General features: G+C 43.7%; 1 protein-coding gene across 1 annotated transcript; it reads right to left on the bottom strand.

Annotated features, from left to right (window-relative positions):
* Positions 1–4626: 4626 nt before the first annotated feature.
* On the bottom strand, positions 4627–5575 carry LOC147413277 (E3 ubiquitin-protein ligase Topors-like). The gene is given in 2 exon segments (XM_086480095.1): positions 4627–5136; positions 5138–5575. Coding segments are annotated over 2 exon segments (948 nt in total).
* Between the last annotated feature and the right edge of the window lie 10205 nt (positions 5576–15780).

The raw sequence follows: 15780 nt of genomic DNA, 5'->3' as shown, positions 1-15780 counted from the left end.
CTGTTCAAATTTTGCATAAATCTATTTGAAAAAAAAAGGTGAATCATGACAGACTCTGTCTCCATGTCAGATACAGCATTTAACTTAGTGGTCTGGAAGAGGTGGCAAAGTTTGTAGATGACACTAAATCATAGCAGAATAGTAAGGTAAGAGCTAGTTGTGAATAACTGAGGAAGGTCCTCCTAAGACTTGTGTTTTAAGGAACAGGTCAGGAAGCTCAGTGTAGATAAATGAGGAGGGGTGCATGTGGGAAAAGAGACACACACAACGACATACACAACAGGGGATGCTGAGATGATCATTATAATAGCTAGTCCCAAGAAAACACAGTTGAGTGCTCAGATAGAGTTCGAAAACAAATGCAGTGTTAGGAACTATTAGGAAAAGAATGTATCACAGGAAACAAATTTGTCACACTGTAGAAGTCCATAATACATCTGCAGTTTGAATACTGAGTACTGCTTTGATTCCTCTCCTTTCAAAATGTAGAGAAGCAGGAAAAGATAAAGGATGACAACAATGTAAAGCCTTTAGGAAAAACATTGAAAGACAACTGAGTAAGTGTATGGAAGAGATCTGTAGAATAGTGGTTGGAGTGGGAAAGATGTTTTGGGGATATTTGTTCACCATCTTATCTTACAGAGGGAACATTTGTCTAGTGTGTGGCAGATTCAAAACAAAGAAAAGGTGGTGGTGGTAACCCACAGCTACATTGCCATTCCACAAGGTGCTATGACTGTCAGAGAATTTATTTACATCAGTTCGAAACGGTTTCAAAACACCAGGGGGAAAAAAAAAAAAAAAAAAAAAAAAAGCTATTGTCAATTCAAAGATACCTTATTATCCATTCAAAGATACTTTGACTGGGCAAAGATCTGAGCACAGAATCTGAGCATAGATCACACACTATGATAAGGACTAGGAAAGCTTTCTTTATCCATCCAGTTCTTAAACACTTTCATAGACAGCCACTCTTCACTATTTTGGCTAGAAGTCAGCCTGCTCTAGCATGGCCTTATGTTGTCCTATGTATGAGAACATATGTAGGCTCTCATATGTATGAATGGGAGAAAGAAGGCCTTTTGTCTTAAAAGCAGCTATTTAAACCACTTTTAGAAGACTTTTACAACACCAGTGTTCATTACATTTTGAAAAGATTGGGAGAGATAGGCAGTTGTTAGTTTAGATAATGAAAATGTAAAAATGGTCAGTGAAAACACAGTTTTGGTCACATTTCATTTTACTCCAGAGCTCTTTTCATTCTTTAGGAGGCTTTAACACCTAAATTCCACCTTGGGGCTTGGAACTAGACGATCTTCGAGGTCCCTTCCAACACAAACCATTCTATGATATGTAAAATCTTCAGAAAAACTCAGTGTGCTATATCAAGTAACTATTTTTTCAAGCTAGACAAATGCTTGTCTCCTCTTCATGTTAAATAGGTACATTGCTAGCTATGTTTAAGCATATTATCTTTAAGGAATCACTTTAATTTTGCCTGTGTCTGTGTAGCCTGGCTCTTTCACTAAAAACCAAGGAGGATTTATGTTTTTTGTGGGTTTTTTTCCTAGCAACAAACCAGATGCTTTGAACTTACAGTGCTGAATAAAAGTAGTCTTGACTAGACTTGAAAGTCAAGTATTAACAAGCTGTATATTCAAATTAAACTTGTCCTTTCTTCAATTTCCTTGGTTTCTGAAGCTTTCTTTCAAGCACTGTTGTGTCACCTTTATTGTCTTGTGTTTCAGGGGAAATGACTGCTCTGTAAGGTTTATTTGTATTTCTGTTGTAGTTAGTGGGAATTTTGACATTATTTTCAACAGCAAGAGCAGCTAAACTAATTTCTTTTTTTATTATTATTTTCTCTTTTGCTGTAATGTTTTGATTTTGATGCATCTTCAAGAATGGGATTTATCTTCTTGAAAGCTAATTGCCTCCAATCCTAAGCCTTTGCAACTCACAAAAGTTCCACGCTCCAGAAGGGAGCAGAACTGTCCACCTCAGAGGCTATTCAGTCTTATAAAGGACTATACACAAATCCTTATTATTTAGTAAGCGGATAAAATAGATGCAGAGGTTGCTGATGATTAACACACTGTTACACCACCTTTGAACAAACTGAAGATGCAGTAGAGGATGGAAGACAATGAAAGATCAGTTCTTTAACCTTTGCATTTCCTGGATTCCTTTGTTTTAATTCCACAGCCTTAGTATCTTATTTATGCATTTTCTGCTTTGTTTATCTATAGATATACTTGTCCCTGAAGAAGTTACTCAAGGTTATCCTTGGAACTGTTTTCTTTAATTTCTCAATTGTTTTCAAAACTGCAAAAACTAATGAAAACAAAGTAGATGGCTGGAATTTTTCAGCCGCTCAGAATCTGCTTTTGAGAAAGCAACCAACATTAAACACTGAACCAGTGAGAAGTGTCGTTCATACGAAACTATTGTTGTTAGCATCACTCCTAGCCTTGTGAATTATTCTGCAAGATATGCCGAACCCCTCCCTCCCCCATTTCACAAAACCAGATCTTAGCAGTTGATTTTGCTCTTCATTATTTCTATTTCTTCACATTTCAAGGAGCTTGCTTAAGTGCATCAAATAGAAGTTGCATTTACCGAGAGTGTGGTTGGCTGTATCACTAATGAAAGCAAGAAAATTACCTGAATGAACTCTGAGGGGGAACTTGAGGGCTGCTTTCTTTAGCCCATCCAAAAAGTCCTCTTTTTCTGTTCTGACTTAGAAAACTGACCTCCAAGTTCAAGGGTTGTGACTTATTCCCAGGGTGCTCAATAACCTGCTACCAAACTGTTACCAAAATATAATCAGAAGCTTTCGTAATGCAGGGTCTAGTTTAATAAATATGCATCTCCCCGCCAGGAGAGACAGACACAGAAATTTTTCACAGAAACCATCTTGAGCTATCCCAAACTCAGAAGACAGTTCGCAAAAGAGAATATGAACAGGCAACGAGTACAGCAAAAAGTTTGTAAATGTTGTGTTGGTTTACACAACCCCAAATTTCTTCTGTTGGTGAAAGAAATGTGTGACTGTATTAAGAAACCTTCTAAAGCCCTGTGTCTTGACAACTTTTTTCCGTATTACACAGTAAACTCACAAAGCAGAAGCTCTAGAAAAATAGTATGCTTATGTTTGTTATGAGGGCACCATGACTAGCCTGGAGCAAGGAGATTGTATATCTCATGAAGAAGTGATGTGAAGATCGCACTTCTTAGAAAAAGCATGCTAGAGTGGCAAGAAGGCAAGACAACAATGTGACTTACTGGGGTTTTTTTCGTTTGTTTTTTTTTTACTTTAAAGGTTAAATTGCACATCTGTGTCTTCTGGGGGAGCAAGAAGTATGTTATTTGATCCAGAAGTTTATTGCACAGAGCTGGACTGTCAGCTGCCAACTTCATATGTCCTGTGCCCAGGCTGAGGCTGTGATTCTCAAACCTAATTGAGGGGGTTCACCCCCATCTCCAAGGACCACAGCAGGGAGAGATGCTGCTTGTTCAGAGGAGGCACCAGCAATCACAGGGATGTATAAGCCTGACTGCAGGGTCCAGTGGCAGAAGTGGGGCTTGGAGTTATCTCCCTGAGAAGAAAATGTACTGTAATGCATGATACCTGTTCACAGTATCTTGCAAGAGTTTGCTTTCTCTCTCTGCACTGTGCCAAAAGGGCTTTGGCTGAAAGAAAAAATGTAAGCACTGCTTTTAAGTTTCTCCCTTCTCCACTGTCCTGTACATCCTGTATTATGGCATCTGCTTTTACATGCCTGTGCTTTCCATGAAAACAATCTCAGCAGTTACTCTAGAGAATGGCTTTTACACCTAAGCAACCCATCCCAATCCCACCCCTGCCCCCACCCCCCCAACTAGAACCCACCACGAAGTCGCTCAAGTGCTCCAAGAAGGGGAATATCTGCCTGCATTTGTACTCCTTATGAATAAACCACCATGACAGAAATGGTGGGTGTAACCCCAGGAAAAGGGGGAGAAAGCAGCACGGGTGGGGAGAGCAATGCCCCCTGCACTGTTAGTCACACCAAGACTTCCTCTGCAGTTTTCAGGCCTTTATTTTCTTTCACTGCCTGACAGACTCAGAGGGCCAGGAGCCCTTGAGGGCTGGCACATGCCCCAGCTGCTGGCCTGGCCCTGCTTTCGGCAGCGCCTGGGACGTTCTTCTAGCGCTGCCGGCGGGGTGGCCTCTTGTTTGGAGGTGAAGAGGCCTCAGGGCTGCCGGCCGTCCTCTTTGGGGATCCAGGCACATGCAGCAAAAGGGTTCACTGGTGGATAACACCTCATGGCTTCCCTGGGGTGATGAGTGGTGGGGCAAAGGCAGGCCCTGGAAACCGGCGGGCTGGAAACGTGTGTCCTGGGACCAGCTGTAGAAGTGCAGGCCTGGAGCTGGGCAGCACTGGCCTGTGGGCAATTTATTTGCTTTGACAGACCTAGACTGCTGAGAGCCTTCTGAACGACTTGTGGGCCAGCACGTGCCCCAGCTGCTGGCCCGGCCCTGGTCTTGGCAGCTCCTGGGGCCTGGCTCTAGTTTTGCCGGCGGGGTGGCCTCTTGGGTGGCTGGGAAGAGTCCTGGCAGCTGCTGGCCCTCCTCTTTGGGGGTCACCGTGGCCCCCCAGGGGAGCGGTCCCTGCCCCGTCTGGGGGCAGAGGGATCTGCCACAGCCTCCCGTGAATCTTCCTGCAACCCGTCCTGCTCCCCGTGAGTGGGAACGGGGGCATTGGGGGGGTAGCTGGGACCTTCATGAAGAGCAGCAGTTGAGGTGCCGGGGCGCTCCTCTTCATCACCTCCAGCAGGGCTGCCGGCAGGGTCTGGGCCAGGGGCAGGAGACCCTCTTCGGGAGACAGAAGGATGGGGGGCAGGCGCGGGGCTGGCCTTGCGCTCCTGGGCACCATGGCCCTGCTCCAGGCCCAGCAGACGGTGAGCCTCCCCACTGCAGCGCTGCACGGCAACATGGATGAACTGCTGCACGAATGTCACCGCGCGATCCTGGAGGGCGGCCTGCAGCAGTTGGACCAGGACGTCTTCATCCAGCCCAAACAAGCCCAGGACAGACTGGATGAGGTCCTCAAACACGACGGCCACTGAAGGCTCCTCTGCAAAGATGAGCCAGCCGCAACTGCTGTTGCAGACAGGGCAGAAAGCGTTGGAGGAGAGCAGGGTGGTCATCAAAAAGAGACGCCCAGGCGTCGGGCTGGAGGCCGCCCAGAGGAGCCCTGGGCACTGACTCCCCTGCCAGCAGCCAGGGTGTTACAGGGCGAGGGGGCCGGTGGGTGGCTGGGTGCCTGGGCACTCCTCCTGCCTGGCAGGTGCCGGCCGCAGCTGATGCCAACCCCGATGGTCTGATGACAACTTCTTCAAAGTCATCGTCTGCCCGCAGTGAGTGCACGATGGACTGCACTCTCCTCTTGCAGAGGGGGCACTGGGGCTTGCTCTCAGCCCACCGCAGGATGCAGGGGTAGCAGAATTGGTGGAGGCACGGCAGCACAAATCTGGCCTCCTCCCAGCTGTCCAGGCATATGGGACAGCGATTCTCCAGCTCCATGGCCATGCTCTCCACTCGCTGTGGTGGGCTGGAGGGAGCTGGGGATGTTGAGCCGCTCCCTGTCACTGCCGCTGCAGCAGCCAATGTGACGCTAGAAAAGGAAGACAGGCCACGGTCATTGTCTGGCCTGGGGAGGGGTGGCAGAAATGCCCAGGCCCCTCAAAAAGGACACCCTTCCAGCTCCCCATGGTGAGGTGTCCCTTCCCAGCTCACCTCTGCTGCTGCGAGCGCGCCTCCTGGGTGCCCCGGCTGCCTGAAGCTGGCAGGGCCAGGGCTAATCCTCTGATGGCTCTGGTGTTGGGCACGGAGAGCTGCGAGGAGCAACTCCCCGGGCAGGACACCAGCACCAAGATTTTGCTCAGCACTCCAGCCTCGTGTGCTGCTCAGCCAGAGTGTGGGCAGAAACCAGCTGGGTGGGACTCAGCACCTGGATACCAGCAGCGAGGAGCGCCTGGTCACAATCCCTCACTCGGTGACATCGCAGTCCATGCCTTGGTGGCAACAGAACTCATGGGCCATCCTCACCCATGGGGCTCGCCCCAGGAGCACTGCGGCCCCAGCACACGCGTCTGAGGTTACCCCAACGCCACTGCCCCCTCCATCCCCCCATCTCTTGCCTCGTGCTCTGCATTGGTGTTTAACACCGGTCACCGAGGACTCGGCCGTGTCTTCCCAGCGCCCGTCAGGTCACTCTGGCCATGGCAGACCTCTCCAGGCACATGCAGCAAGAGGGTTCATTGGATAAGACCTCGTGCCTCCCTGGGAGGCTGCAGGATGAGGTCCCACAGGCTCTCCCTGCACCCCAGCACTGCTGGCCAGCCCTCTGGACTCCCCTGCTTCCTCCCAGGGGGGGTCACTGGCAGCACTTGCCTTGCTCTCACAGGTTTTCTCCTCTTTTCTTCCCTAGTCAGAGGGCACAAGCGTGATCCTCTCTGCTTAGTACCCATCAGTCCTCATCTGGGCACTATGTCTTCTCTGGGGACCCAGAGAGAGGCCGACAAACCAGAGGGGCTCAGGGGAGGCAAGGAGGGCCTGCAGGGCTGGTGCTGGTTCAGCATGGAGCAGAGAAGGCATCGGGGCACCTCACAGCACACCCCGGTGCCTGTGGGGAAGGCATCAAGGAGATGGGGACAGGCTCTTCCCAGCACTGCCCTGTGGGAGGGTGAGAGGCGGTGGCATCTCCCGAAACTAGAGAGGTTCAGGCTGGCAGTAAGGACTCAAACCCAAAATCCCTGTGGATCCTGAAGCACTGGAGTGGGTTGCCCAGAGAGATTGTGGGATCCCTGAGCCTGGAGGTCAGCCTTCAAGGCCGGAGTGGCCACAACCCAGAGCACAACTGACACAAGCCTGTGAAGGGATGCTCGCTCAAGTCCCAGAAGGGAAAGCATTGCCCATGTGAAGTGTAGCAGAGGCTTCTAAAGGTGCAAGAGCTTCCAGAAGCTGCAATGTCAGAAGAGCCCCTTCTGGTTTATTTTGGTTCAGCAGCTTTCACAGACATCGAGGAATAGAATAGAATAGAATAGAATAGCATAGAATAGTTCCAGTTGGAAGGGACCTACAACGATCAGCTAGTCCGGCTGCCTGACCGCTCCAGGGCTGACCACAATTAAAAGCCCGTTATTCAGGGCATTGTCCAAATGCCTCTGAAACACTGACAGGCACGCGGCATCGACCACCTCTCTAGGGAGCCTCTTCCAGTGTCGGACCACCCTCTCAGTAAATAAATGCTTCCGCGTGTCCAGTCTGAACATCCCTTGACACGGCTTTGAACGATTCCCACGCGTCCTATCGATGGATCCCAGGGAGAGGAGATCAGCAGCTCCCTCTCCCCTTCCCCTCCTCAGGAAGCTGTAGAGAGCAATGAGGTCACCACTCAGCCTCCTTTCCTCCAAACTAGACAAACCCAGAGGCCTCAGCCGCTCCTCACAGGACATTCCTTCCAGCTCTTCCACCAGCTTTGTCACCCCCCTCTGGATTCATGCAAGGACCTTCACATCGTGCTTAAATCGTGAGTCCCGGAACTGCATACAGAACAGCAGACAACACTCCTTTCTGGTGCTTGTGGGAGCTGCCAATTTTGTCTAGGGAATCTGCAAAAGCAGAGGGTTCTTCCCTGAAGATGTAAGTAATTACATGTAATTTCAAAACTGCCACATATTCACCATGGTTCAGAAACTCCTAAAAATTGCTAAATGTTGATAGGTATGTCTTAACATTTCACATCAAAATAAAGTGATTAGATATTAACAGTTCAACCAGAAATACTTTTAGCCTTTTAATTGAGAACACTATGTAGTATGATTAAATGAAGCTCTTTCAAAGCATGTATACTAGTCTGCAAGCCAGATTCTGCAAGGGAGTATGTAGTAGTGACCTGAGAAAGATAGTCATCACTGTGTACATACCAGGTCATATTGCAGGAAGCAAGGCTGCTCCTACTGCTTTAATTTATTTATTCCTGGTTTATCTTGCACTTGGCAGAAAAGAGAAAAAATTTAAAGCGTAACAAAATTAGATGACTAAACAGTGGTTTACTACTATGCTTTCTGTTCTTGTTCAGAAGAATTATGGAGTTAAAAATGTTTGCATTTGTGAAGCTGTATTTAGGCTGTTTGAGAAATCTGTTTCCAGAAAAATTTGGATTTCATTTTTTCTTTAACCCAGTGATTGACCCTCCTTATCCATAGAGTTGTGTTGGGAAGAGTAATTTTCTTTGAGACATTTCACAGCTACTGTGGGGAGGGGAAGAGGTCTTCAAGAGCAATATGTGAGAAAATGTCACCTGTATGTTACCTGATCCACTTGTATGGCTGTTCCTGCATTCCTGCATGCTTACGACTTTCTCAAGAATATTGCTATTCATGGAGCACTGCGACTGGCTGTCATTGCTCTTCCCCACGCAAGTACAACCCAGTGTTTGCCCCATTTGTCTCTAAAGGTGATCGGACTTCACCTGCAGAATGCAGACTGCTTGGACATCTTCAAATGTTTCAAATCTACCAGAGCAATAGTTTCTACCCTGTTTATCATGGAGTATTTTGGAGAAAGAGTTAGCCCTTCAAGGATGTGGAGCTCACCCTCACCTGGGGGTGAGCTTACTCCCGCTTGCTGGAGAAAAGTAAAAATATTAAGGGTCACAGGGCTAAGAGTATTTGAAACCTGCAGGGGGTCATTCAGGAGGCCTGAGAGAAAATGGTTGTATTTTGTTAAAGTAAAAATACATATAGGAAAGAGTTAGGTTCAGTGACTCTGGAGTTTCACACTGAAGACACAGCAATGAGACCCAAGTCAGCAGTTACATCTCAGAAGAAAATCCTCTCCAGATGCTGGTTAACATCTCTGAATCAAGAATGTGAGACAGCTAGGAGGAAGTCTGGATCTGATATGTGCTGGGTGGAAGCTTCTCCAGAGGAAGAACAATTGACGAAACAGCACTCTCTTGTCTAAAATCTCTTAAGGATCCGTTAGCAGCAGGGCCTGGAGCCAAAATCAGTATCCCTGTTTTAAAGTGATGCTGAGGGCTCACTGAAATCCAAATACAGGCATTCACCATAGCCTTTGCTCAGCATCATCAAGAAAATGAAAAAAAAAAAAAAAAAAGTATATCTATCTATCTATCTATCTATCTATCTCCAAAAATAACTTAAAAATAAGTTGACCAAGTGTGTCATCTCTCCTGTCCTTTAAGTGTCGCTTCTGCCCCAAGCATTTCCTAGCAAAGGACGAGATGGAAACAGCATTTTCTGAAAAGGTGCTGACCGTGGGGTTAAGTTTGTGCAGGTTACATGTGCTTGTCAGAGACCAACAGTAATCCTATTTACTTTAAAAATAAATAAATAAATAAATAAGGTAACATGTTAATATTGCTTTGTGATTCCAAGCCAGTTCTTTGAAAGCAGTTTTATGATATTTGCCCGTAGAGATACGTTTTTTAACCTTTAAAGCTTAGTCAGGTAATGACTGATGAAAGAATTACCAAGGGAGGGGTAAGGAATAATGAGTTTTCTGTGCTAAAGAACACAGGTGGTGCTTTCAAGTTTAAAGATTTAAAAAAAAAAAAAATAATTAAAAAAAAAATTTAAAAGTAGCAATTTGTTAGATTTTTAAGATATCTCTGTTTACAGTAGTCTCTTTCTGATGCTTGGCAGTCGATTCAAAGTGAAGCATGAATTTTATTCCGCATGCCGAAGCAAAAATAAATTACTTCCTTACTCCCTTTTGGTTGTTACTATACACCATATTTCTCTAGTGTATTATTCCTAGATATCGGTATACAGAAGAGAAGGTGGTATTTTGCAGTGGCATATTTAGTTGAAAGCACAGGCAAGAAAAATAAGTTACATCCTGAAAAGAAAGGCAGGGGAGAAAGCAACAGATTTTGTTGCTCTAGGTCTCTAGCCCAGAACTTTGGAGAGGATATCTTGCAGGTTATTATTATCTAATTGTATGCATATTTTCAGAACTAAGTCATCTCTGCAAGATATTGAAGCAATTTTTGGCACAAGGACTGAAAGAATTATTCAGATGTCTTTGAACTTTTTGAACCAATTGAGCAACTATATGAGCCTTCAAGAAGACTGGAAGATGAACATATTCTTAAGAGTTTGCAAATGTAGTTTTAGAAAGGTGTGGGAGTTTTCTTTTGCAGCCAGCATACCAATATCTTAGCAATTTCCTTATTTGTATTATACTACTTTCTTTATAAGAATCTATAGGAAGTACACTATTTTTAAAAAAGGTTTTGTTAAGAAAAAATGGTTTTCCCACTCACAGGCCACTACAAAGCATATCACCTTTTATTCACGTGAAAAGATTTCTGTCTACTAAGTTTAAAATATTTTTTTATCAGTAAGAATATTAACTCAAGTTCTTTTTTGGTACTCTTGTCCTCTTTGCAGTGATTAACATTGTTTTATTTTCAACAATGCTTCAGGAGAACAATACGGTATTTACTTTTGCGAACGGGTGCAGAATCAAATAAGAGCCTTTTATAAAATCCTGTCCTCTGCTGAGCAGTCATTTATCCCTGGATGGAATTTGGCCCTTTGTGAGATAACATTTGGAATTAATACCCAAATCTCTTAAACCATGAGGAAGTAAGCTTTAGGATTCAAAAAATTCTTCTTGTGCAAGGCAGCCAATGATGAGTGTAAAACAATTTTACCATGATCCAAGTAAAAATATTGCCCAGGAGAAAACTTGAAACTTACGAAAGTGTGACTTAAAGACACTGATTACCTCCCTGTCTTAACTTGCAGAAATTTCTAAAGGTAATGTAAATGTAATTTCCACTAGTTAATCAGGAAGCACTGTAGTGGTACATGTTGGGCTTTTACACGCAGCTAGGAACGTTGTCCCACATCTGAGTTCTTTACCCAGTGTGCAAAGCTGACCCACATACAGAGTGGAGATACTTACTACGGTCCTGCAGATGCAGGTGCTAGGCGACAAACCACAGAACAGCCACACCATTAATTCAAACAACAGCAGTTTATATTCTTTACAATAACAAAGAAACAATACCTAATTGGTTACATGATTTTACATAATGAAAATCTTTATATGCATGTTTCACAGATTACTTAATTCATTATACTAAGGTGGTCATACATTTACATACTCATTATGCACAGGTAGGTGTAATTTTAAGGATTAAAATCAATATAGGTTATGTGGGGACACTTTGATTTTGACCCTTGTCCAAAACCACCCTTAATTTATAGTAGCAAACCATAGAAGGCCAAGGTTGACAGGATGCTGTTGTCTTCAGGTCCTGTTCTTAATTCTGTACCCTATGTCTTGGTTATTATTTGACCTTTTGAGTTAACCTTCAGGGTAGCCCATTCTTTGATCTCCGGGCTTCCTATCTTCTAATTTTTTTCTGCTCCTGACATCACAAACCACATGTACACTCTGTACCAGTGCAAAAATGAAACTGATTTGGGGAAATAGTGCAAACAGTGCCTACACATTTAGGACCACTAAGGTCTAAATTCCCAATGAGACACTGTCCTGGTTTGGGCTAAAACACAACTAATTCTGTTTCAGTGCTTTTACTTTTCAGTTAAGTCTCTTCTAAGTAACTGCATTTTCTGAAACAGCAGCATGTATTTCCAGACAGTGACTGCTTCTAGCAGTGATAAGGCCTGATGTTTATAGTTAGTACCAAGGAATGGTGTGCAGAGAGGCCCTTGCTCATACATGCTTTTAGAGCAACCAAGGTCACTGCTAAATCTTGTACTCCGTGTTGGGGTGCCGGGAGTGAAAAGAGTCGCAAGCACGTAAAAGGTCACACCTGCAGGGAGGAGTGAACCAGACAGGCGACTCAAAACTGACCAACAGAGTATTCCATCCCATATACGTCCTCTTCAGTATAAAGCTGAGGGATCACAAGGGTCCCTCTCTCTTCAATGGCTGACATCCAAGGAGGACTCTGTCTGTTCTTCTATCTTCGATCACGATCCTTGCATCCCTGAATCCAGTACCTAAGTCCAGCTCCTGCGTCCTGTTCCTGACTGCTGATAAGTCCAGCGTGGGACTGCCCCAGTGCCAGCCCTGCAGTGTCGGTGGTGATGTATCGTCATCAGGGTGGGGGGTGTTGGGTTCAGTATTGGTTTTTTATTGGTTTTGTATATATTTGTATATATTTCATTATTTTCCTATTTCTATAATTATCTTTTCTTTTATTGTTATTGTTTCATTAAAGCTGATTTAGTTTTCTTTTCCAAAACATTAAGGTTCTCTCCTTTATGCTCTCTCCCTTCCCCTGCTGGGAGGGGAGAGGGGTTGATAGAGAGCAACTGTCATCCGTTAGTGGCTGGACCAGCCTCAACCCTTGACAGACACACATACAGATCACAACAGTCATAAATTCAGTCTTATTAGACAGAAACAAAATAAAGGAGCATGAATCTACAAACACACATATAGGGCTCCTTGAAAACAGTTGCTGGTGAAAAAATACATTTCCCATTACAGAACAAATAATCCTATCTTTAGTCAGTCCTTCGTTAATTTAGCAGCTGAGGGGAGTGGTAAATGACTGTTTCTTCTGGGAAAAAAATGGAGGTTCCACCTGGAAATCCCACCCTGAATACAATCATCAAGAGCTAACAGCTCTTCCTAGCTCACCTCTAGGCACTGGGAGTTGTCCAAAGCGCAGACTGTATGACCACACCTGGAAGCAGAACTGCATAAAGATGCCTTCTCCTCCCATGCCCACTGTTGGTACTGTGATCCGTGAGTTAGCACAGGAAGGTGTCCAGTTTATTCAGAAACATATGAGATTGACTGTCGACCAAGCCCATCCACGCTTCTTTCTTGCTAACAGCTCCTGCCTGACTGCCATTAGGCATGGCTGCACAAACCTTACTGTTTAATCCTTCTGGCTTTGGATATGACCTTCTGCTTCAGCCAAGCACGGCTGTGTGCCAAGCCAATTGTCTGGGCACAAGCTGGGAGCTCTGCCTTACAGCAGGATACAGCCCCTGGGAGGGGGACACACACGTGCACAGGAAGTTTGGATTTGTATTGTTGATTGGTTTATTTCATCTTAATTTCACATTCGTGCTGGGGTAGTGAGCTGATTTTTTAGAGAACTTGCTTGCTGGGTGCTAGAGGCAAGAACAAAACATGATTTCAGTCGCTGAGGCCAAAGGAAATAAACAATTCTTAATTTTCTGTAGTTAACTTTAGGCATTCTTTCATCGTTTAGTGTGGATATCAATGAAGGAAAAACTTCAAGAATGGTTATTTTATGAGCATTATTATTCTGTGAAAGGCAGTTATTAATAAAAAATATAGGGTCAGATCACTTTTACTGACTTAGAGGATCTGTACAATAAAGCTCTGCATCCTAGTATAGGTCCTGCTTTCTGAATAATTTGTCCTGTACATACCAATGCAAGCAAAGAAGTGCATGTGGTTCTAGGAATTTTCATCAGGAAGACATTGCTGGTAAGAGACTCCTTATGCCCTCTTACTTTCTGCTGGCAGACAAAAGAAGAATGTTTATAATGATGTTACTGGTAATTTAAAAGGTAAGAACCTGCTAGTAATTTCAGCACCTAATTCAAGTTCTAATTCTATGCCCCTTAAATGCATAAAATAATTCTTAGTTTATAGTGAATTCTTGACCAGAAAAGTATATTAGCCATGTACACTTCAATATTAACTTTCTCAGCCAACAAATACTGATATATCCTCACATACAACAGTAGCTATTCATTGCAACGTATTTTTTGGAGTACAACTCTTTGTATGCATGTGGTGACAGATGTATGTAGGGATTCTATGACTGCTGAAACCTCTACTAGCAATCCATTGGCTCACAATAACGATTTCAGAGTGAGAGGGCCTATGTGGACTCTGCTCCCATGCTTTTGGGAAGATTGCCTCTTACGACTGCTTCAGTACAGGTAATGAAATCCACTGCGAACGGCTTCATACCCTGGTGAGGCACACCACCTCTATGCCATTTAGAACCCACAAATCTGTGGATTAAAGGGTTTTCTGGAGTGCTGAGTTTGGCTTTGTTGTGTCAGCAACAGCACTCCTGCACTGCAAGTCCTCTGCTCACAGACATGTGCGGTCTTCACCATTCGGACCTCTACATGCAGCTTAGCTGAGCGATATAAGATGCATAGTCTTCTGTGTCACTTCTCCACCAACCTTCATGCAGAGGGTTAGAATTTGCATGCAGTTTGAGGGATTTATTAGAATATAGCTCTGCCTATTTACTACCACTATGAGCCAGGTGCAATTAAACAATACTTCAAGTACTGGCAGAGCCTGCTTAGTAGATTCAACAGTTCACTTTTAAAGAACAATGAATAACAAAATAGTAAAATCTGGGAATATTTGTATCTGCATTGCTTTCAGGAAGTAAGAAGCAGCATGCCAAAATTAAATACAGCCATAGTAAAAAAATAAAACCCTCTTAAACTTGCAGAGCTGAAATTCTTCTATACTCACTTGTAGTTACAGTGTGGTATTCATAGAGTTCCAGAACTAGAAACTTAGTAGTCAAAAACATGCTGCAACTTCCTTCTGAAGTATTGGTAAATAATTTCTTTTGTTCTTAAAAGATTTTTTTCTTTAAATAGCTACTTGAGTGGTCGTAGCTTTCTTAGCATCCATAACGCCTTCTGCCTTGTAACTCAGGGCTACAAATAGCTGGGCTGTGACATAGACACTGCTATGACAGTTTTGAAGATTGCAATTTTTTCCTCTGCCAAGCAAGACAGGGGACAATTCAACAGATATAGCTAAAAGAACACTTTAAAATGGAAGAAGTTATCATTATCAGCTTGACGAGTCTGAAGCAAATCTCCTTTTTTCTGAATTTTCAGAAGTATTGAAAACGCATATTAAATTTCCATTAGAGAGAGTACACTATCAGACAATATCACAAGCTAAGAAATTATGTTTATTCTGGATTCTGCTAGCTGCAATTACACTACTGCAAGAAATCATAACTGGCAGAAGAATACTACTGCTGTTGTTGGATATATGTTTATGTGTATATCTCAAAGTCTTATATCAATATCAGATAGGAAATACATAGTACTTCTCTGCACCTCCATGTATGCTAAAAATATGGAACTTAAGATGAAATATTGAAAATTGTATTTTCTAGCATATTTTAAATATGTGATTATCCAAGTGTAAGACAGTTTTAACATCATAATTTCCTGTCCTATGATTTGAAATACTTTATTAGACTTTTGCCTAATACCAGGTTTTAATAGTCAGTCAATTAAATCTCAGACCTGCGGTTTTCTGGCCTTGTAAGCAAAACGAACTCAGACGGTGATCTTTTTTTCCGTATTTTAATAATAATGTTATTGCAGCTTATAATGGTAATTCAGCTGAGATTGTATCAACACATTAATCACACAAACCCTAATAAAGCAAATCCTAAAACATTTCTGGGATAAGATTGTGACAGGCCAATGCAACCTCTTTGTTATCCTGTTGGTCATCCGGATCCTGCTGCTGTTGAATATACTGGCTTCAGCTGAAGCAGAGTTGGGCTCTGGGGAAGAATGAACTTACTACCTGATTTTATTTTCAGTGAATATCAAGGTTTCTTGGGGGATTTATTTCCTTACAGAAAAAATGCAAAATGCTTAGGTGGAAGACTAGCCTTAACTGCATTGAAATTGTCTTGCAGTTCACTGTATCATACCTATGCCAATACTCAATATTAG

This window comes from Leptosomus discolor, chromosome Z (genome assembly GCF_034619465.1).
Source record: "Leptosomus discolor isolate bLepDis1 chromosome Z, bLepDis1.hap2, whole genome shotgun sequence".
Classification (NCBI taxonomy): Eukaryota; Metazoa; Chordata; class Aves; order Leptosomiformes; family Leptosomidae; genus Leptosomus; species Leptosomus discolor.
Note: the sequence above shows the minus strand (reverse complement) of the source record. Positions and strands in the feature narration are given on the sequence as shown.